This window comes from Diceros bicornis, chromosome 2 (genome assembly GCF_020826845.1).
Source record: "Diceros bicornis minor isolate mBicDic1 chromosome 2, mDicBic1.mat.cur, whole genome shotgun sequence".
NCBI lineage: Eukaryota > Metazoa > Chordata > Mammalia > Perissodactyla > Rhinocerotidae > Diceros > Diceros bicornis.
In genome coordinates this window covers 85,729,008-85,749,588 of record NC_080741.1, presented here as the reverse complement: position 1 = coordinate 85,749,588, position 20,581 = coordinate 85,729,008, and the positions used below count along the sequence as shown (strand labels likewise).

At 53.1% G+C, this 20,581-nt stretch overlaps 1 protein-coding gene across 1 annotated transcript in view; it reads left to right on the top strand.

Moving 5' to 3' along the window:
• Positions 1-17,881, top strand: part of LOC131419945 (sodium- and chloride-dependent GABA transporter 3) — a 125,902-nt gene extending 108,021 nt beyond the window's left edge. The window contains exons 9-14 of the mRNA XM_058565569.1: positions 4,321-4,433; positions 7,943-8,080; positions 11,870-11,972; positions 12,750-12,850; positions 13,710-13,880; positions 17,729-17,881. Coding sequence (XP_058421552.1) covers positions 4,321-4,433; positions 7,943-8,080; positions 11,870-11,972; positions 12,750-12,850; positions 13,710-13,880; positions 17,729-17,881 — 779 coding nt within the window. The remainder of the gene's footprint in view (positions 1-4,320; positions 4,434-7,942; positions 8,081-11,869; positions 11,973-12,749; positions 12,851-13,709; positions 13,881-17,728) is intronic.
• Positions 17,882-20,581: the final 2,700 nt, after the last annotated feature.

Below are 20,581 nucleotides of genomic sequence, written 5' to 3'. Positions count from 1 at the left end.
AAAAACACCTGGCCCAGATGGTTTCACGGAGGAATTCTACCAAACCTTCGAGGACCAAACAGTCCCAGTGTTCTGTATGTTATTCTAGAGCACTGAAAGAGAAGAGAAACTTGTTAACTCCTTATATAAACATGTATAACATTGAGACCTAAACCAAATAAAGACAATGCAAAGAAAGAAAACTACAAATCAATACCACTCATGCATATTGATGTGAAAATACTAATAAAATATCAGCAAATCAAAATCCAAAATATTAGCATCCAAAATCACATTAAGAAGGTACTATCCTATGACCAAGTAGGATTTATTCCAGGAATAATGCAAGGTTGTTTAAATTCTAGGAAATCCATTAGTATCCTATACCATTTTAATAGCTCCAACAAAGTAAATCATAAAATTATCTCCATAGATGCTGAAAATGTCTTTGACAAAATTTAACTCCCATTCACAATAAAAAATAATCAAGTAAATAGAAATTGGGGGTATTTGTTTAAATGATAAATGTCTGTATGTATAGAAGTTAAAAAAGCAAGTATCTATAGTATTCTATGCATCATGTAAGAAAAAAAGATATAAGAAAGTATTTCCAGGGGCTGGCCCAGTGGCTCAAGCGGTTAAGTGCATGTGCTCTGCTGTGGCAGCCCAGGGTTCGCCGGTTTGGATCCCGGGCGCGCACTGACGCACCGCTTGGCAAGCCGTGCTGTGGCGGCGTCCCGTATAAAGTGGAGAAAGATGGGCATGGATGTTAGCCCAGGGCCAGTCTTCCTCAGCAAAAAAAAAGAGGAGGATTGGCAGATGTTAGCACAGGGCTGATCTTCCTCACAAAAAAAAGAAAAAAGAAAGTATGTCTGCTCATTTGTGCAAAAGAAATACAGAAAGGTTAAACTAGAAAATAAAGAGAATGGTTACCGACAAAGTTGAGTGGAAGAGGTGGAAAGTACAGAGGAATGGGAATGCGGTAGTAAGATGAGAGGGAAGCAGCACTTTTCTGAGTATATCTTTGTTCATTAGCTCTGACTCCTAGAACCACGTAATGTTGCACATACCACCCAAGATAAACAGTTACTTTTTGTGGATAGAACCAAAATGGAGTACAAATAAATGAACTTAGCTGTATTACAGGGGAATACTGTAACCACACTGAAGAGAATGGGGGAAAAAAAGAACTAAGCTGAGTAAATTTCCGGAAGCAGTATTTTGACTGGATACTGTAAGGCTAAATAAAAATAACTGCACATACTCTTGGTAGTACAGGGGTATGGGTTAGCAATTCTGTAACTGGTGTATGTAGGATTGAACAAACAAGTAAATATAGATAATTAGTGCCAGGTTTTTCACTGAGAAATAAGGAAAGTGGAGAAGCTAGAAGGACTGTACGGGAATTGGAGATATCAGCATGAACTCCTAGTTTTAATACGTATACAGATAGATATAGAAATATCTGTGTGTGTGTATGTAGGTAAACATAGGTACACGCATTTCCTAGCTGTGTGTGCTAGAAGGCCTCTGAGCGATGAGACTCCAGCAGCGGTGAGCATCCCCAGTGGCCAGATCTTGGTGTCTAAACACCATTCTCCAGTAAAAGGAGCCAGAGCCCTTTGGAGAAGCAGTTGATTCAGGTCGAGGACAAGATGAAGCTGCAGCATTTTGTGGTGCCAGAAGATAAGGACGTGCTCAGAAAAAGGATGGAGGCGTGTCAGAAGGACACAGGAATCAACCTAGAGAAGCTCCCAGTGGCCAAACCTGGAAGAATTTGAACAGCAAAATAAATAATGGTAGTATTGGATTGTGACCCAGAGAATAAACTAAATACCCAGGAGTCCATACTGAAATAAATAAAAATTGAAGAAAGAAAGAAATAGGTGTGAAGGGACAACTCTTCCTTACAGAAGAATGCTGATTAGTAAATGTAGAAGGAATGAAGAAAATACAAACCACCATTAGGCAAACACTAGAGTAATAATTGTTGCAGGCAAGATCCACCAATGGATGCTAAAATCAATGGGTAAAAGTTTGACTAGAAACAGGATATTTTCATAATCTCAAATTATCCTCCCAAAATATTTATCAATTACAAAGAGAAAAAGAGTAAGGTGACAGTGGAGAAACCTGGCAGGCACCAGCTTAACCAAGTGATCAAGGTAAACATCGCTAGTAATAAGGTTGATTGACATCATGTACCCCCTAATATGGTATGTTGAGAAGGACACAGCATTACTTCTATGGTTTTCTTGCCAAAAAATGTATAACCTAAGTTTAATCATGAGAAAGCATCAGACAAACCCACACTGAGAACCATTCTGCAAAATAGTTGCCAGTACTCATCAAAAATGTCAAGCTCGTGAAAGACAGGAAAAGACCGAGGAGCTGTCACAGATTGGAGGAGACTAAAGAGACACAACCGTGAAGTGCAGTGTGGAATCCTGGACTGGATACTGGAACAGAAAAAAAGACATAAGGAGAAAAACTGGTAGAACGTGAATAAGCTCTGTGGTTTAACTAATAGTATGTACCAGTGCTCATTTCCTGACTGTTAAATGTTGAATGCTTTCCCCTAAAATCAGAAACAAAGCAGGGATGTGTGCTGCCTCTGCCTCTGTTCCATACAGGACTGGAGTTCCTAAAGAGTGCAAGAAGGCGAGAAAAATAAAAACATTAAGATTGGAAAGGAAGAATAAAAACTGTTGTTATTCATAAACAACATGCTTAACCACACAAAAAACCCTAAGAAACCTACAGAAAAAATTAACAAGTGAACTTAGTAAGGTCACAGGATAAAAGGACAATAAACCAAAATCAATTGTATTTTTAAGATGCTAGCAACAAACAACTGGAAAGTTTTAAACTAGTGCTCTTCACAAGACGCCATTAAGACAATGAAAAGGCGAGCCACAGATGAGGAGAAAATATTTGTAACACTGCTCTGGTAAAGGATTTATATCTCAAATATATAAAGAATTCTCACAACTCAGTAAAAAGGAGACAGCCTCTAAAAAAGGCAAACACTCAACGGGCACTTCATAAAAGAATATATATGAATGGACAATAAAGATATGTGAAGACATCGTTAGTCATTAGGGAAATACAAATTAAAACCACAATGATATATAACACCTCACACCCACTATAATGACTACATTTAAAAGGCTGACAATATCAAGTGTTGGCAAGGATGTGGAGCCACTGGAACGCAAACATTGCTGGTAGGAGTGTAAAGTTATCAAAGCTACTTAGGAAATTGGTTTGGCATTTCTTAGAAAGTTAAACATGCAATTGCCATAGGACCCAGCAATTTCACTACTAGGTAAGATGGGAAGAGCTACTCTAAAGTGAAAAAAAAAAAATCTGATCAATGGTTGCCCAGGGTGAAGACAGGGAGTGGGGGTGGAGGCACTGCGAGGGGCCCAGGGGGACGATGGAAATGTTCCATGTCGTGACTGCAGTGGTTGTCTGGGGATACACACTTTTCACAACTCATTGAACTGTACACTTAAAATGAATGCTTATTGTAGGTAAATTAGACTTTAATAAGGCTGCTTTTAAGGTAAAAAATAATAATCAGAGCTAATGTTTATTAAGCATTTACCTTTTTAAGTGCTTTCCATATTCTGCATCATCTCACTGAACTCTCAAAACCACCTTATTAGGCAGGACTTCATTATCCCCATTTTTTCAGCTGAGCTATAGATCACAGTCAAGAAGGAGGACTTGAACCCAGGCCGTCTGGCTGCAGAGCTGGACCCCTGACCTCTGTGCTACAGGGCTAGAGGTCATCCTGAGGACGTGCTAACCAAGCCCTCTATTTGGAGCAGCCAAAATAAGTGAATGTGGCCCTGGGAAATGAGGGGAGGACCCCAAAAGAAGAGGCGTCCTGGGTGGCCCAGCGTTTCTCCAAGCCTGGATTCCTAACTGCCTATGCTGGACTCATCGGGAACCTGGTCCCTGGCTCACCCTAGACTGACGAATCCAAGGCTCTGGGGTGGGCCTGAGAACCTGCATTTTAACAAGAACCTGGCCTCGGTGAGAACAGTAGAGATGGGTCTGTGCAGAGGAAGGTCTGTGTGTCAGACCACCCAGGCTTTGAATCCCAACCTTTCCAGACCCTTGTTCACCTTTCTATGCCTCAGCTTGCTCCTCTGCAAAATGGGCATCATAATAGTACCAACTGCATAGGGTGGCTGGGAGATGTAAGTGATTTGAGTGAGAATTAGGCACAGCGCCTGGCACAACGGAAGCACTCAGTACACAGATGGATCAAAATAATAATTGAATGAGGGACTGCACTCCACCCAGCACCTTTCTCTCCTCCCTCTCCAGGCCCCGGCCTGGCCTTTATCGCTTATCCCAAGGCTGTCACCATGATGCCCCTCTCCCCACTGTGGGCTGCCTTGTTCTTCATGATGCTCATCTTCCTGGGCCTGGACAGCCAGGTAAGGGGGTGCCCGGGCTGGGAGGGCGGGAAGACCAGACGCTGCTCTTAGGAGCGGCTCAGGGCCTACCCACCACCTCCTGGTGTTGGTCATCAGGGCCCCCCACCGTTCTAGCACACCCTCCCGTCCACCTGCTGGTCTCCACAGTCACCCCCAAATACCTCTGCTCAGGTCCCTCCACATCTTCCCAAACACTGTTTTCTTCATCTGTGTTAAAAAACAAAATTCAGCTGAGTAAATTTGAAGATCTAGTTGGCTTTATTAGGCGATTCATGAATCGGCAGCATCTCATCTAGCAAGCAGAGAGATGCCCTCCGAGGGGTTGTACAGAGTGGAAGGTCTTCATAGGAAGAAGAGTGGGCAAGGGAGCTATTAGCAAAAGAAAGGATTATTTTTAGGCAAGAGCATCTTTTTGGGGGAAAGGGACCACAAGGGTTTTATCATGTAGATTGTCTCCTCTTCCTCCAGGGGATGCAGAGGGCCTGCATGACGGATTACCTCATTGGTGCTGACGGGAAAATTCCAGACTGCTTGATTAAGATTACTTTTCTGGGCGAGTGTGAAACTGCAATTAGGTTAGGTATTAAATCTAAGTTTGGCATTATGGGCTTTAGCACAAGCGACACCATTTTGGGCTTGTGGTTTTCTCTTTAACACCGGGAATTCCCAACTCCCAATCCAAATTTTTAAAAAATTGCTAAATACTTCCATTTTGCTAAACTACTTCGGCCCAAGCGCACCACCTGGCAAAGCGGAAGATTCCCAGCTAGTGGGCTGTGGTTCCTGGGGTCCGAGGACCCCGCCAGCGCCAGCGCGTGTCCCTGTCCCGTGCAAGTCACGGAGGACCCGGGGACGTGGAAAAGCCCCTCTTCTTCCTTCCTCCGTCTCTGTGTTGGGGCCCCCGTGACGTGCCCCAGCGGCCACAGGGCTCCTCAGTACCGCCACCTGCTCCCGCCCCCCACGTCCACCGCCTGGCTCTGTTCTCGTCCTCGTCTGGAAGGCTCCCTCGGACCCGGCCTCCACTCGGCAGCCTGCCTTCCTCCGCGAGGGCTGGAGTTAGAGCTGGCCCTTTACCTGTGCACATCCTCCTTTATCTCCACTCGAATGCGTGCGCTTCCGTCTTCTCGCCCTGGAAAACGCACCCCAGCCTGCCCTCCCCGCTCTCCTGCAGCCCCCTCCCTGGTTTTCCAGCCCGAGTCCTGCGGCCTGCGCGCTCCTCCCTCCCAGAAACCTGCCCTTCGCCCTGCTGCTGCGTCGCGGCTCGTTGCCCTGAGACCCCAGAGAACGTCCTCCCGCCGAAGCGGCGGCTCTGCGCGCAGACTGAGGTCTGTTGGCGAGGTGCTGCCCGCCCCGCCCCCCGTGACCTCGGGCGAGGCACTGAGCACCCGAGCCCCGCGGCCCACGTGTCTGTCAGCCCAGCCACGTCCAGTGTCCTCCCCTGACGGTTTCTCAGAAACCGCTAAGTCGAGCCGCTGCGACGCCGGGTGTTTCTGCCCATGATCTTCTCCTGATTGTTGGGGGGCGGGGGGAGCCCCGGAGGATGTGCAGCTTGTGCGTGACCGAGACAGGGCCGCCTCCGCAGGGGGTTGGGGCTGGGCCTCAGCTCTGCGAGTCCCGGGCTGAGCCAGGCCGGCACCCAGGCTGGGATGCTCAGTCTGCATGGGGGCGGGGGGCCCAGCGGTCGGGCACAGAGGGCGACGCACGCACTTCCACGTGTGCTGCGCTTACTATGTGCCTGGGCTGTGTCCTCGGGTCGCCATCACGATAACCACAGGGACTGGGGGCCCCTCTTGTTGCCCCGATTTTGCAGAGGAAGAAACAGACTCAGGTGCTGAGTGATATGCATCCAGGTCTGTCTGCCCCTTAGTCCACGTGCTCTGATGTCTCTTCAGCCTCCCCTGAACTGTCTCCTTCCTTCCCTGGGGACCCCGGAGAAAGGATGAGCACAGCCAGCCTCCGGCAGAGGCAGGGCAGCGGGGAGGCTAGGAGTCTGGGCTTTGGAGTGAGGCAGGGCTCAGGTTGAGTCCCAGCCTTCATGACTCTTGCCAGCTGTGTGACTCTGGGCTAGTCACCTCACCTCTCTGTGCTGCAGTCCCTTTGTCTGCACAGTGAGGATAGAAATACCTTTCTTAAGGAGGTAGAAGTGAATCAGAAAGGATTTGGGCCAAGAAATGGCTTCAGGGAAGGGAGGTGCCCCCACATGGTGACCAGCAAAAGAATCCTTTAGCCCTCCCCTCCTCTCTCCCTCCCAGCGTGCAGCGCGGTGGTTAAAGCCCGTCCTCTGGAACAAGATTGCCTGGTTTAAATCCAGGCTCTGCCGTGTCATCCTTCCGTGACCTCGGGCAGGGGCTTACCCCGCTATGCTTCCCTGTGCTCATTTGTAAAATGGGGGTAATAATACTACTTACCCCATACAGATTGCATACGTTGATATCTGTTAACTGCTTAGAACAGGGCCTGACACACAACACACACCATGTGTTTGCCATTATTATTATTATTATTATTATTCATTTATCATTTTCTGAGCATCTCCTCTGTGCCACTGGTAATAGATGACAATGACATGGCCTCTGCCTTGCAGTCTCACCTTCTTGTAAGGAGACAGATGTAAGCAAGCACAGACCCCTCGGGGTGAGGGGCATGGCCTGGGCATAGAGGAGAGGGAGGGTCTGTTCTGTCCTGTTCTGTCAGGGACAGGCTCCTGTAGGAGATCTGCCTCCAGAGCCAGGAGAACCCGGGGAGGGGGACTGGTGTGTTGGGACATTTGGGCTGGGTGTTGATGGGTGAATAGGAGTGGAACTGATACCACGTGCCTGGCGCTGTCTCAGCGTGGCGTGGTGCAGACACTTGGCGGCTCACGCTCCGCCGTCTAAGCCTGCACAGTCTGCCCGGGGCCCGGAGACTCGGTGGAAACACAAGAGCCAGGGTGGACTCGCCTGACTGCCCTGCACCGGCAGAGGGGCGCTCGTCCACCAGAAGCAAAGGGCGGGGCAGCTGTCACCATCCTGGAGCAGGAGCAAATCGAGGCTGGCCGCACACACTGCCAGAGCCCACACAGACTGACCAGAGCCCCCCACCCGCCACCCGCGAAGCACTGAGCTCTCAGGACAGTCCCAGACTCCCGTCTTGCCCCCGGGCAGGGGCTGGCCCTCCTTTAAATCCTCAGCCCCAGAGCAGGGCCCAGCACATAGATGCATGACAGGCAGCACAGGGGAAAGTGCTACCATTTGAGTCAGGGGACCCTGGCTCAAGTGCTGACTCTGCCACTTCCTTGCTGAGTGATCTTCGGCAGGTTGCTTCCCCTCTCTGAGCCTCAGTGTCTTCATCTGTTAAATGGGCCTGCTGGAGCTCTGTAAAAGCCTAGACTGTTGTTATCGGGCCCCCGTCAGTGTGAGTGAGTGTGGGCGGGAAGCCCGGGGTTTAGGCCTGCTTTGCTGGCCCAGGGCGAGGGCCGCCGAGAACTGCCTTTTTCTTGGGCCTCACACCGTCACGTCTACCCCGTGCAGTTTGTGTGTGTGGAAAGCCTCGTGACCGCTGTGGTGGACATGTACCCCAAGGTCTTCCGGAGGGGCTACCGGCGGGAGCTGCTCATCCTGGCCCTGTCGATCGTCTCCTATTTTCTGGGCCTCGTGATGTTAACAGAGGTGAGTGGTGTGGACAGGGTAAGTGGTGTGAACAGGGTGGCACGCGAGTTAAGTGTCTGGGCTTTGGATTAGGCGGTGATGTCAAACTCCAGCTCTGAAATCGACTGGCTGTGTGACCTGGCCGCGCCGAGTCCCCTGTGACCCAGTTTTCTCATCTTCCTAATGGGTTCTTGTGAAGCGAATGGAAGTTCTCATCAAGCCCTTAGCACAGTGTTTCGCATGTGTGGATGCTCAGCTAAGGGTCACTGCTCTCGTTACCAGAGGGGAGTAACTCACAGAGGGACATGCCAGGTTTGTCTGGTAATCGTGAGCATCTGGATGCCCGGGCCACCCCTTACAGTAACTTCTGGGTGAAGGGGACAGTGTCAGCCATGGACCCCTCGACTAGTTGTTACTGGCCTAAAGTTCAGAGCAGGCTTTTCTGGGGCATCACTGAGAATAGACACACGTGATGAAATTTGGCACCTTCAGGTGCAGTGAGTTCCAGCCCCAGCCCTCCGTGTGTACCCCTCTTCTCGTCTCTGCTGGGCCTGTGGGTGAGGAGGGGTTCACTGTGACCCCCCCCAAATTAACACTGTCTCATAAAACCGTGTTTCTTTCCCCTCGTGCAGCCATCCTGTCTAATAAATACTGCCTCAAGTGTCTTGGGCAGATGAGATTAGATATCTTTTTTCCCCACACTCAGAAAATTAATTTAAAAAGCAGAAAAAAAAAAAACTGTTGCCTAGAAACAAGAAGAGGTTTTGTAAGAAACATGGAAAGAAATGGGGGAACTGAGGATCCGTCAAAGCAATTGCTGTGATACTGAAGTAAGGAGGTCTGTTGATCCTCCTCATCCTCCATGTCTCAGACCAAACACCGCCTCCTCCTGGAAGCCTCCTTTGCTTTCCTTCCCTGCAGCACTTTGTTCCAAGCCCAGCCCGGCCTCCCTCCCCCCATTACAATGACGGTCTGTCCACCTGTCTGCCCCATCAGACCCCAAGGTCCACGAGAACAGGAACTGGCCTCGCTCGGCTCCGTGCCTGCCCTGGGCCAGGCCCCCAGGGCACAGAGCGGCACTGGTGTGTGGTGGCTGGTGTTATGACTGCTCCTAGTCATTGTCACATTAATGGGAGTGATAATCAGCGTTCGTCAAATGAAAGGTGCGGTCCTTCCCGTTTCCACCTCGCCTCTTCCCACACGGGGAAACCAGGGCCTCGTTAAGTGCTGATTAATTACGCAACGTAGAGTCTTTAGTCACGTACGAATTGGGGGGTTAACCTGATGCGTTTAAGAGGCTGACAGGGGCAGGGCTACAAGAAGAGCAGGCGCTGGGTGGGCGTCCCCGGCTCAGAGCCGATGGGCGGTGGGCCCTCCTGGACCTCGGCCCTGGGCGCCCCCAGCTCGCAGTCTTCGTGTCCGCCCTCCGCCTGGGGCCTCGGCTCTGCCCAAGGGCGCCTCATGGCCGCGGGCCCGTCAGGGGCTGCGCTTGGCTGCCCCAGACCGTTAATCAGCGGTGCTGGGGCTCCGCATGCCGGCTCCCTCCTCCGTGGAGGAGAATCTGTGAGCCGTCGTGCCGGAGAAGTCCAGAGGGCCAAGTGGGCCGTGCCGGCCTCGGCCGTCCCCGTGGTTGCTGGCGGGCTCCTGTCCCTCATTTAGGGACACTTAACGCTCAGCTCCAGGGAAAAACAGGCCACGAGCTTCTGCCCGGGGGCGGTGTGCTGGGTAGCTGAGAGCGTGGGCTTCAGCCAGGGCTGCCTGGGTTCCGTCCTCAGCCCCGCGCCCGGCTAGCTGGATGACCTGCGGCGTGTTCTCAACGCTCCATGCCTCAGTTTCCCCATATGAACACGGGGTAAAATAGTGCCTGCCTTGAAATCGCACTGTGAAGGAGCGACTGGATTGAGACGTGGGAAGCAGTTAAAACAGAGCCTGGTGATTGGAGAGCAGTACGTGTGGGTGCCCTCTCATTCTTTCTTAAATGCGTGATGTTCGTGGAAGGAGGCAGCCAGGAGAACAATTAGGAGGGTGGTTTAGCTGAGAAAGCCAAGCCCGCTGCTAGTCACCGAGGAGCCTCAGACCTGCTCCTTACCCTTGCAGACCCGAATATCTACCATATCCGTCACAGGTAGGAGGCCCCAGACCAGATACAGCCCAGATATCTGGGGTTTTGTTTACTGTTTTTTTTTAAACATGAAAAGATTGTCAACAAAGATTTCTCATGAAAATCTGGATTTCTGGTGTCTTCCAGAAAATCTGCAGATCTGGCTGCAACCTGGGCCTGTGTCCCCCAGCAACAATTGACCAGAATTGTGTGGCCAAATGGGGCCTGTACTCTCCAGTTAGCCATAGTCCCCACCACTCCCTGGTGTCTCGCAGCCAGCCCACTTTTCTCACTTGTGTTATCTGTCTGGCCCTGTGGGTACTGAGATGTTGCCGCAATCTGGTTGAAGAGATGAACGAGGAAACACAGTCCCGGGATGTGTGGGCTCGCATGATAGAGGGAGGTCCTGGGGGCTGTGTGAGTGCAGGGAGGCAGCTTAATTCAAATCAGCCCCCATGTAGACACACAGGAGGCTGTCCAGGCTTCGTCCTGGCCTCCCAACCCCGTCCTGGCATTCAGAGTGCCTCCCCTACCTGACCCTCCCTCCCTTTGGCACTTTTATTGCCCCTGCTTTTGCTTCTGCCCCCTGAGGACCCTCATTGTGTTATATAGACTTTCGTTATAGATGCCCCCTCCCCACACCTGCAGCTGGCCTCCCCTCCTCTGCCCACCCAGACACCCCCTCCCTCTTAGGGAACCTTCCTGGATGACCTTGGCCAGCTGAGCTCACCTCCCGGGCCTCCCACTGAACTTAATCGTCACAGATTTGTGTATTACAGAGCTGGCTCACGTCCTTCCCACATCCCATGAAGATCGACTGCACACCTACTGTGTGCCAAGTCCTGGGCCAGGACAGGGACACGGCTGTGGACAAGCCAGTCGAGTTCCTCCCCCATGGGTCTCTCACTCCACACAATTCAGTTTGTGCTTAATGAGGTCCTACTGCAAGCCAGGCCCTGCGATGAGGGCTGGAGACACGAAGAGGACCCGCGCGCGGGCCTTCCCAGCGGGAGCTCAGTGCTAACAGAGCAGCTGCCAGGGGGACACTTTATTTTAAATTGGGAGTCCATAAAACATGTTGTGGAGGCCCAAAGGAAGAATGAGGCTGTCCAGGAGGGCTTCTTGGAGGAGGTGACATTTGAGCTGAGCTTTGAAGGAACTTACTAAGTGAAAGGGAACAGCCTGTGCCCAGGTACAGAGGTGAGACTGTCCCTTGGTCTGTTCGAGGGAGCTTGTTGAGGGTGGCTGGTAGGAGGGGAGATGAAGCCCAGTGAGGAGGGCGGCCCTGACTGGCAGGCCGAAGGAAGCCAAGGTGTAATTTTAAACTGCGAGTGACCTGGTTGGATTTGCACGTTAGAAAGCTCCGTGTGAAAGCTGGTGTGAGGAAGGATTGGGGAGGGCGAGGCTGGAGGCAGGGAGGCCAGTGGGAGGCTGTTAGAACCATCGGGAGAGGAGCTGAGGCTGGCCAACCTCCAGTCTCTGGTCGTCGGTGCTGTCTCTGGCATTTGGGGAGAGAGAGGAGACAGACCAAGGTGATCCCAGCAGCCTGCCACGGGTGGCGTCTGGGGGGTCGCCCAGGTGCGGGGGTGCAGTGTTCTGGGGTGCTGGGGAGAAGCAGTGTGCCCTGGTGGCAGTGACTCCTGGCTGGCGGTAGCCACAGGGCAGAGCTGACCCTGCTCTCCTGTCCGTGTGTCTGTCCCCGCCCACAGGGCGGCATGTACATCTTCCAGCTCTTTGACTCGTACGCCGCCAGCGGGATGTGCCTTCTCTTCGTGGCCATCTTTGAGTGCATCTGCATCGGCTGGGTGTACGGTGAGCAGAGGCTGTGGTGCCCGGGGCTGGGTGGGCGCCCGTTCTCTGTGGCCTGTCTCCACCTGTGTCCTTCCTCCTTCCCCTCAGGGACTCCTTGGCCTTTCCCACTTGTCGCGAGACCTTCCTGCTCTGGCAACCCTGCATCACAGGGAGGGGCTCTGGGCTCAGGCGCTGTGACCTTGGGCCCGTCCTTCTGCCACAGCCTCGGTTTCCCCGTCTGTAACATGGGGTGGTTATCAGCGTGTCTCCAAGTAGGAGAGGAAGTAGGCAGAGCAGCCGCAAGTGCCCGGCCCTGCATCCGCTCCCCAGACTGAATGAGGGGATGAGGATGCTGGGCCCTGTGATCACGGACACTCCCACTTGGAGCATGAGAGGGAACAGACAGCCCTGCAGGCCCCCCGCTCATTAGCAGCCCAGCCAGGCCCTCGCCTGCAGAGCCCAGACCCTCACCCTGGCAAGTCAGCCAACCCCTGGCCCTGCCTCTCGAAGGGTGGGTGGCCCTGCTGTCCACCTCTCTCCCAGGACCTCCTCACCATTCCTGGGCCTCACTGCCCAGGGTCAGGAGGGGTGTCCCCAGTATCGGATCAGAATCCCTCCTGCTGCAGTTTGTTCTGAAACCTCACCCATGTAACATCTGGGTAGTTTTTAAGTGATAAAGAAGATCCCTGCCACAATTTGTCTGTCTTGGGCGGGGAAAGCAGACCCTCCTAGCCTTTCCTCTGAGTCTTGTACAGAAACTCTCTGGGTGTGTGTGCCTGTCTGTTTTCTTCTGGACAGGAAGCAACCGCTTCTATGATAACATCGAAGACATGATTGGCTACCAGCCATTGTCGCTCATTAAATGGTGCTGGAAGGTCGTCACCCCCGGGATCTGTGCGGTAAGCGCCCTGCCAGGAGCCGCCTCCAGCCCACCCACCCACTTTTCCGCTCTAGAGCCCAAGCCTGGCCAAGGCCGAAACTGAGGAGATGGTGCCCCCTGGGTGACGCTCTGTGCGTTCAGAAAGTCCAGGGCACCTGACACCTTTCTCAGTTTGAGTCGTGGGGACAGTCTCCGGGCTGGGCGAGAGAGGGCCTCACTGGGAGCCCGGCTCTGCCACTGGGTTGCTGTGTGACCACGAGCAAGCCACCTCCCTTCTCAGAGTCTGTGCCCGCAGATTAGGCGGCTGGGACCTGCCTCCCAGGGGGAGGATCGTGCCGGAGGCCACGTTCGGCTTTGTTGTTGGCTGTGGAAGCAGCAGAACTGGGGGTAAAGTCGGGCTCTCGCCTGCCTTCAGAGCAGACCACGAGGAGGCCTTTGTGAGCAGATGTTTAAATACGAGAACAACCCCACTGCTCTTCACTCAGTTCTTGGTCCTGCAAGTATGTCAAAGCGTCTTCACAAACCATCGTAGTTGTGAAAGGCAGCTTTGACACCAGCCCTGGGAAACAGCTAGGAAAAAATAAAAATTGATTCCTGACCGGGCAGAGGCTGGGCCGAGGCTGCCGGGGGTTGATGAGGGTCTCACAGCCCCAGCGAGGTCCCGGGATCTGTGGGGGTCCATTCCCTGCGTTTCTGATGCCGGCGGGACGGGCCTCGAGCTCCCTGTGGCCCGGGGCAGGGCCTTGCCTCTCCGAGGCTGTCACGTGGGGTCGACCCTCTTCCCTGTCGACCTCCTGCACGCAGACCCACCCCTGGGTCCCTCGGGGTTAAGCAGGGCTGGAGTCCGGCCCCCGGGACCTCTGCCCGTCTCTCCACAGGGCATCTTCATCTTCTTCCTGGTCAAGTACAAGCCCCTCAAGTACAACAACATCTACACCTACCCTGCCTGGGGCTACGGCATCGGCTGGCTCATGGCCCTGTCCTCCATGCTCTGCATCCCGCTCTGGACCTTCATCAAGGTGTGGAAGACAGAGGGGACGCTGCCCCAGGTGAGACGGCCGGGGGAGTGCCGGCCTGGCTCTGCCCGGGAGGGCTGGTGAGCATGGCGAGGCCGTGGGGCTCAGCTCCCTCCTCTGGGCAATGATGTGATGAGAACGTGCCCCCATGTGTCGCTCAGGGAAGCCAGGGACAGCTCCTCCATGACAGGTGTTCATCATTACCATCGTGTGGAGGCATTTCTGTGGGGCCTCGGGTCGAGCCAGTTTCACTGAGCTCAGCCTCGGTTTCCTCATCTATTATATGGGGCCAACCGCAGTCCCGGGCTTCCTTACAGAGGTTTTCCTGAGGACTCAGTGGTTCATATTGGGAAAACACTTAGCCTGGAACCTGGGACCAAGAGCGAGCACCTGTTACCTCTTACTGTCCTGTTAATTCATTGAGGACCCCGTTCCCAGGGCAGAGGGGAGGGTCTGACATTTGGGGACACCTGTCCCATGTCATCACCGTGCCAGGCTCTCTACGTGCTGTATCTCCTTGAGTCCTCAGAGCAAACCGGGGTGCTGGCATCATTTTCTGCATATAATGGAGAAATTGAAGCTCAGAGAAATCATCACTCAATCAAAAATGAGCATCACAGGCAAAAATTAGCAAACAGGATTTTCTTTATTGAGATATAATTGACATATAACATTATATTAGTTTCAGGGGTACAATACAGTGATGCGATGTGTGTATATTTTGTGAAATGAGCACAATAAGTCTAGTGAACATCCATCACCACACATAGTTATAATTTTTTTTGTTGTGATGAGAGCTAAGATCTGCTCTCTTAGCAACTTTCCAATATGCAATACAGTATTATTAACTGTAGTCACCATGCTGTACGTTACATCCCCATGACTTATTTACTTTATAACTGGAAGTTTGTACCTTTTGACTCCCTTCACCCATTTCACCCACTTTCTACCCATCGCCTCTGGCAACCACCAGTCTGTTCTCTTTATCTCTGAGCTTGTTTTTGTTTTTTTTGTATTCCACACATAAGTGAGATTATGTGGTATTTGTATTTCTCTGTCTGACTTATCTTGCTTAGCAAAATGCCCTCAAGGTCCACCTATGTTGTCACAAATGGCAAGATTTCCTTTTTTATGGCTGAATAATATTCCATTGTGTGTATATGTGTGTGTGTGTGTGTGTGTGTGTGTGTGTGTGTATTCTTTATCCATTCATCCATCAATGGACGCTTAGGTTGCTTCCATGGCTTGGCTACTGTAAATAATGCTGCTATGAACATGGGGGTGCATATATCTTTTCGAGTGACTGTTTTCCTTTCTTTCAAATAAATACCCAGAAGTGGAATTACTGGATCATATGGTAGTTCTATTTTTAATTTTTTGAGGAAATGCCATACTGTTTTCCATAGTGGAAACCAAATTTCTTGAAACAATTTTATTGAGGTATGTTTAAATATTATAAAATTCACCCATTTCAGTATACAATTCAGTGATTCTTAGTGACTTCCTGTGTAGTGCCATCATCACCATAAGTGAGTTTCAGAACATTTTCATCACCCTCATAAGATCCCTGCCCACTCCCAGTTGACCCTCTTCCCACCCCCAGACAGCCATGACTCTCCTCTCTGTCTCTGGACTTGTGTGTTCTGGACGTTTCCCGTCAGTGGAATCGTATGGTTTGTGTCTGTGTAGCAGACTGGATTAGAGCCCGGCCGCCCTCCTCCAGAGCACCCGCTCTGTTCACTCCCCTTCCCACCGGTCGGCACACCACACAGTTTGAGTCAGCTTCTCACTCACTTAGCAAGACGTTTGCTGTGTGCCAGACACTGTTCTCAGCCATTTACAAATACGAAGCCATTTCGTCTTCGTAACAGTCCTTTGAGGTAGAGGCTCTTATTGTCCCCATTTCACAGATGAGGAGGCTGAAGCACAGAGAGGTGAAGCAACTTGCCCCAGGGCACACAGCCTCTGGGTCGTGGAGCAGAAACTCAGGACTCTGCTCTCATCCCCTGAGTTTCTCTGCCTCTGTCCTCTGCTGGACTGGCCGCACTCGTCTCGGGGCCCTGTCTCTGCCCCAGCGCCACAGCCCAGGGATCTCAGGGGTTTGACCTTTGCCTCCCAGGACAAGGCCAGAGGGGATGGGAGCGGTGCAGATGCGAGTGCCAGCTGACAGCTTCACCCGGCCCACCGAGGGGCCTGCGCTCCAGAAAAAGCCACGCGTGCTGTCGGAAGGAGCCGCCAGAGGGAGGTCCCTTTCCCAGGCCTGCTTGTGCCCCCAGAGAAAGTCAGGCTCCTTGGCTCCTGCAGGGAATGTAGCTCAAAGGCGGTTGGTTAATTCCGATCTGGAACCAAACCGTATCGTTGGCCCCTGCAGGCCACTGCCCGAATTTCCAGTGGCATTTGGCGTTGAGAAATACCCAGCGTCTCCTCGAGAATCCTCCAGAGGTTATCTCAGGCCCGGCATGGGAGGGATGGAGGGAGGGAGGGAGGGAGGAGAGGCTGCTCTCCTGAACCCCCTCCATCTCCCTACACTCACACGCCTGCTGGCACACAGAGCGAATTCTTTGGAGGTCGTCAAACCTGGTCTCCAGGCTTCCTTACTGAGGGAACTTGTGCCAGTTAGTTCACCTCTCTCCATTTCCAGAATGTTCCGCCAGCTGACAGGAAGGATCTGTAAGGAAAATTGGGGTCCCTGGTGCTTAGCTCGGAGAATTGCTGTGAGGATGGATAATCTGTGCTAATCTGTGGCCAGGTCGACTAACCTGAACCTCATGATAATCCTGGAAGGCAGGCACCGTTGTTACCCCTGTGACAGAGAGGAGGCAGAGAAGAAAGTTTCTTGCCGCAGTTGAGTGGCAGAGCTGGGATCAAACCCAGGCGCCCGGCCCCGGAGCCTGTGCCCGGCACACAGCAGGTGTTCTGCACGGGGGTCTGCAGAACCCCCTGTTGTTCCCACCTGGGCAGTGTCGGCTCAGCCCCTTAGGTGTGGCAGGATCTGAACGAAAAGACAGAACCTTGACCATGAGAAACCAGCCACCCCAAAGTCTTCCCAGGCTTCCTGGGGAAAGGGTTTATGCCCAGAAGGGACCTCCCACATCCTGGCCCGGCGTCCTCTCCCGGGAGCCTGGGGGTGCACGTGAAGCTGAGGTGTGGGGCCCCGGGGCAGGGCTGTGGCAGCAGGAGCCAGTCAGAAGTCTGCCCGTGGCCTCCACTCCCTCGTCGGTGCAGGGACGATAGCCATCCCGTCTGCGCAGCCCAGGGCCAGCCCTGTGCAAGGCGGTGTGAGGCTGTGGCTGTGAGTGTTGGTGTTAGTGATAAGGTTTCCATCTTCGAGCATGGTACCCACCACATGTTCATCTGGATGGTGGCAGCGTGATGACATCCGTTTTTTGGGAAATGTACCCATTTATCTAGCAATCACTGTATGAACAGCCCTAGAGGTGCCTCAGCTCACCCTCACATCAGCCCTTCAGGCAGGTACTGTGATCCCACTTCACAGAGGTGAGGTGACTTGCCCAACACAGCTAGTGATGGCCGAGCAGTGACTCAGTCTCCACCGGAGGGATGGGGCGAGGCATCGGCACTGACCGCAGCTCTCCCGTCCTGGTCACCTGCGGTTGGCCACGTACAAGGCTGAGCACTTCCGCGCACCACCTCCTCACTCAGCAAACGCCAGGGGTGGCTACCTCCTTTGTCCCCATTTCCCAGAGGAGGAAACTGAGACCCAGAGAGGTCAGTTTGTCACCCAGGACAGAGCTCTCAGTGGCAGAGCTGGGGACCCGGCCCTTGCTCTGATGGTGGTGCGGTTGGAAGAGGCCGAGGCAGGCCCCAGGACCCTGGAAGCTGCCCTCAGACAGTTCTTCTCCTCTTCTCCAACTATCTAGAAATTCCGGAAGTTGACAACCCCCAGCGCTGATCTGAAAATGCGGGGCAAGCTTGGAGCGGGCCCACGGACGGTGACGGTTAATGACTGTGAAGCCAAACTCAAGGGCGATGGGACCATTGCCGCCATCACAGAGAAGGAGACGTACTTCTGAGTGTCCACCCGCCACCTCGGATGCCTCTCCCTCCTGCTCCTCCCCCATGTGTATAAGTGAATACCTGAACCGCGTACTTCACCTAGTGATAGAGGCTTGCTCGTTTTGCACAGGATTTATTAACAAGTTAATTTTAAGGTGGCCGTGTATACTCGGGTTTAAAGTCGTATTCCCTCCTCGCCCCCAGTTATCATGTAAGTAACATTACGAAGAGATACTACTGTACAGGGCCTAGCAGAATCTTCTCGTGCTAGGATGGTTTTAACCAGTGTTTTCTAGGGGTTAGGAAGAAATGTATTATATGGTCAAACTTTTATATTCTGGCTGTGGGGCGGGTGGGGTGGGAGCGTTGCCTGCCCTCCAGCGTCAGCCTTTTAACCGCCCAGTCCATGTCCCCTGTTTTTCCCTGACCATCGCAGCCCCCTCCCTCCCCAACCTCTCAGGGTGGGTTTGCCCACAGCAAGGCTGTGCCACAGAGGTCCTGCCAGACCCCGGACTCCTGGGTTGCAGCCCCCCTCTGCCCTGATCCACTAAGTGACCTTGGGCACTCCCTTCCCCTCCCTGGGCCTCAGTTTCCCCCCTCCCAGATGGGGAGGGCGGGATCAGGTGATCTCTGAGGTCCCTCCAGGCCTGGCACTCTCCTGGGGATTCTCTTGGCGGCCTCGCTGGCTTGCAGACCTGCCGTAGATCTTGCTTTCTTCCGAAGGCTCGCAGGCAGCCGTCCCTGCTCCCACCCCCACCTGCTCTTTTTCAGTCAAGTTTATCCTGGAAATGGTGGCGGTGATGTGTGTTTTCCCCAAAACTCGAGTTTGATTTCATCTGTGAGCGGGTTGTTCTCTGGAGACCAGCCAGGTCCTGGCCGCATGATGGGGCTCCTGTCCTGCCTGCTCGCAGCCGCAGCTCTGCTCCGCAGCGTCGGCGGGGCTGGCTGGAGTCGCCTGGGCGCTGCTTTTCCGGGTCAGGAAGCGGCCTCGATTCTGCTTGCGGCTGTTGGTCCTGCCGCTGCCCCGCCGGGATCTGCACTGTGGGACCTTCCACCAGCTCCGGGGGAAGGAGCCCAGAGCCTGTGGGGCCTGGGACCTGGTTTCCTCCAGCCCCTTCTTCATCCCCCACCGGGTCTTCTCACTCTTGCTGTCCCTGCCTCCCTCCCTCTCCTGCCATCCTGTCACCTCTCAATTCCCTCCCCATCCTCCTGGCACCAGCAGAACCTTTGGAGGCTTCTTCCCTACCCTTTTCTCAGGAGCCATCCCACCCCCCACCCCCCACCCCCACCTCTCTCTCCCAGGGGGCTGAGGAGCCTCAGCTCTTCCTGGAGGAGAGACCTGGTTCCCTCGGTGCAGGCCTGGGGCCCGGGGGGGGGGGGGGGGGGGGAGGCTGGCCCTGCTGCAGACCTCTCTGCTACTCCCTCTCTCTCCTCATTAGACCCCATGTCAAGCCTCTGCCTTGGATTCTCGGTTATTTGGGGACAGGGAAGGTGCATTCTTTATCCTTTTCCTTTATGTTCCCAGTTTTATTTGGTGGAAATGCAAACTTTCTCCAAACTGAAGTTTTAGTTTCCTGTAATGAACACACATGTTTGATTCATCCAGAAGTTTCCAAACTCCCAGCTTCTCTGCTCTGGCCAGCCCCCTCTGAAGCCCGAGTTTGCTAGGAGAGATCCCCGGTGCCCCCGGGCAGGTCAGGATGCCTGGTTCTGGACACCCTTTTGCACGCACGGCCCAGGCCTCTCCCTGAGCTGTCTGATCCGGTGGACCCAGGAAGCGGACCCAGGAAGACTGCCCCTGCTTTTGTCTGTCCTGTCTGCTCTTCTCCCACCAGGTCTGGGGATGGGGTCTCCCCACTGCTGCTGCTGCCGGTTCTCCACCAACAGCTCTCAGACGCGCAGCCCCGCGGTCTCGCGGGGCCACTTAACGTATCACTCACGTAACACTACTCCTGGGGCCGGGCGGGGGGAGGGCTTTCTGGTTTTTGTAATTTCCTACTAGTATTTGGGTAACTTTGGTGGGAGGGGAGGGAAATGTGGGGGCAGGGGAAACATCCATGTGGTGACTTTTTTGATATTCATTAGAAACAATACATCCTTTCTGAGATATTTACAGTGTTATTAAAAAATGAAAAAGGTTGTACTGTTTTGCATAATGAACGTTTTTATTGGGTATTCAAAGGGCACACGATTGTCTGCTTACTCATTTTTAAAAATTAAAGGAATGAACCGACTATACGTGGCTGTTCCCAGCAGAGTGGTTTTCACTGGGTTTTTCTTCCTGTTTTTTATGATCTCCGTGATATTCCTGCAAAACCCTCTTGGTTCCGGATGTGGAGGTTGCAGTCTCAACTTGGGATTACAAATTAGAAACACACAGGGGTGTGTCAAGAGCGCACACTTCCCGTCCTGTGTTCGCCGTGCACCGAATGTCTCCTGTGTGCTGGATGCTTTACGGAAGTTCTCGCTTTAATCCGCGCAGCCACCCCAGAGCAGGCGCTTCCCCCGCTTGATTTGTTACTTCCCCCACTTGACAGATAGGGCAAATTGAGGCCCAGAGATGTCAAGCCACTTGCCCAGTTGCACAGCTAGTAAACAGCAGGACCAGAAAGAGAAGTCAGCTGTGTCGGACCTCAAAGCTCGGTCTCTTAATCGCTATGCCCTGCTGTTTCTCCTGCTGGGAGGCCCCGAAGGAGGCATGAGCCACCCCACAATGG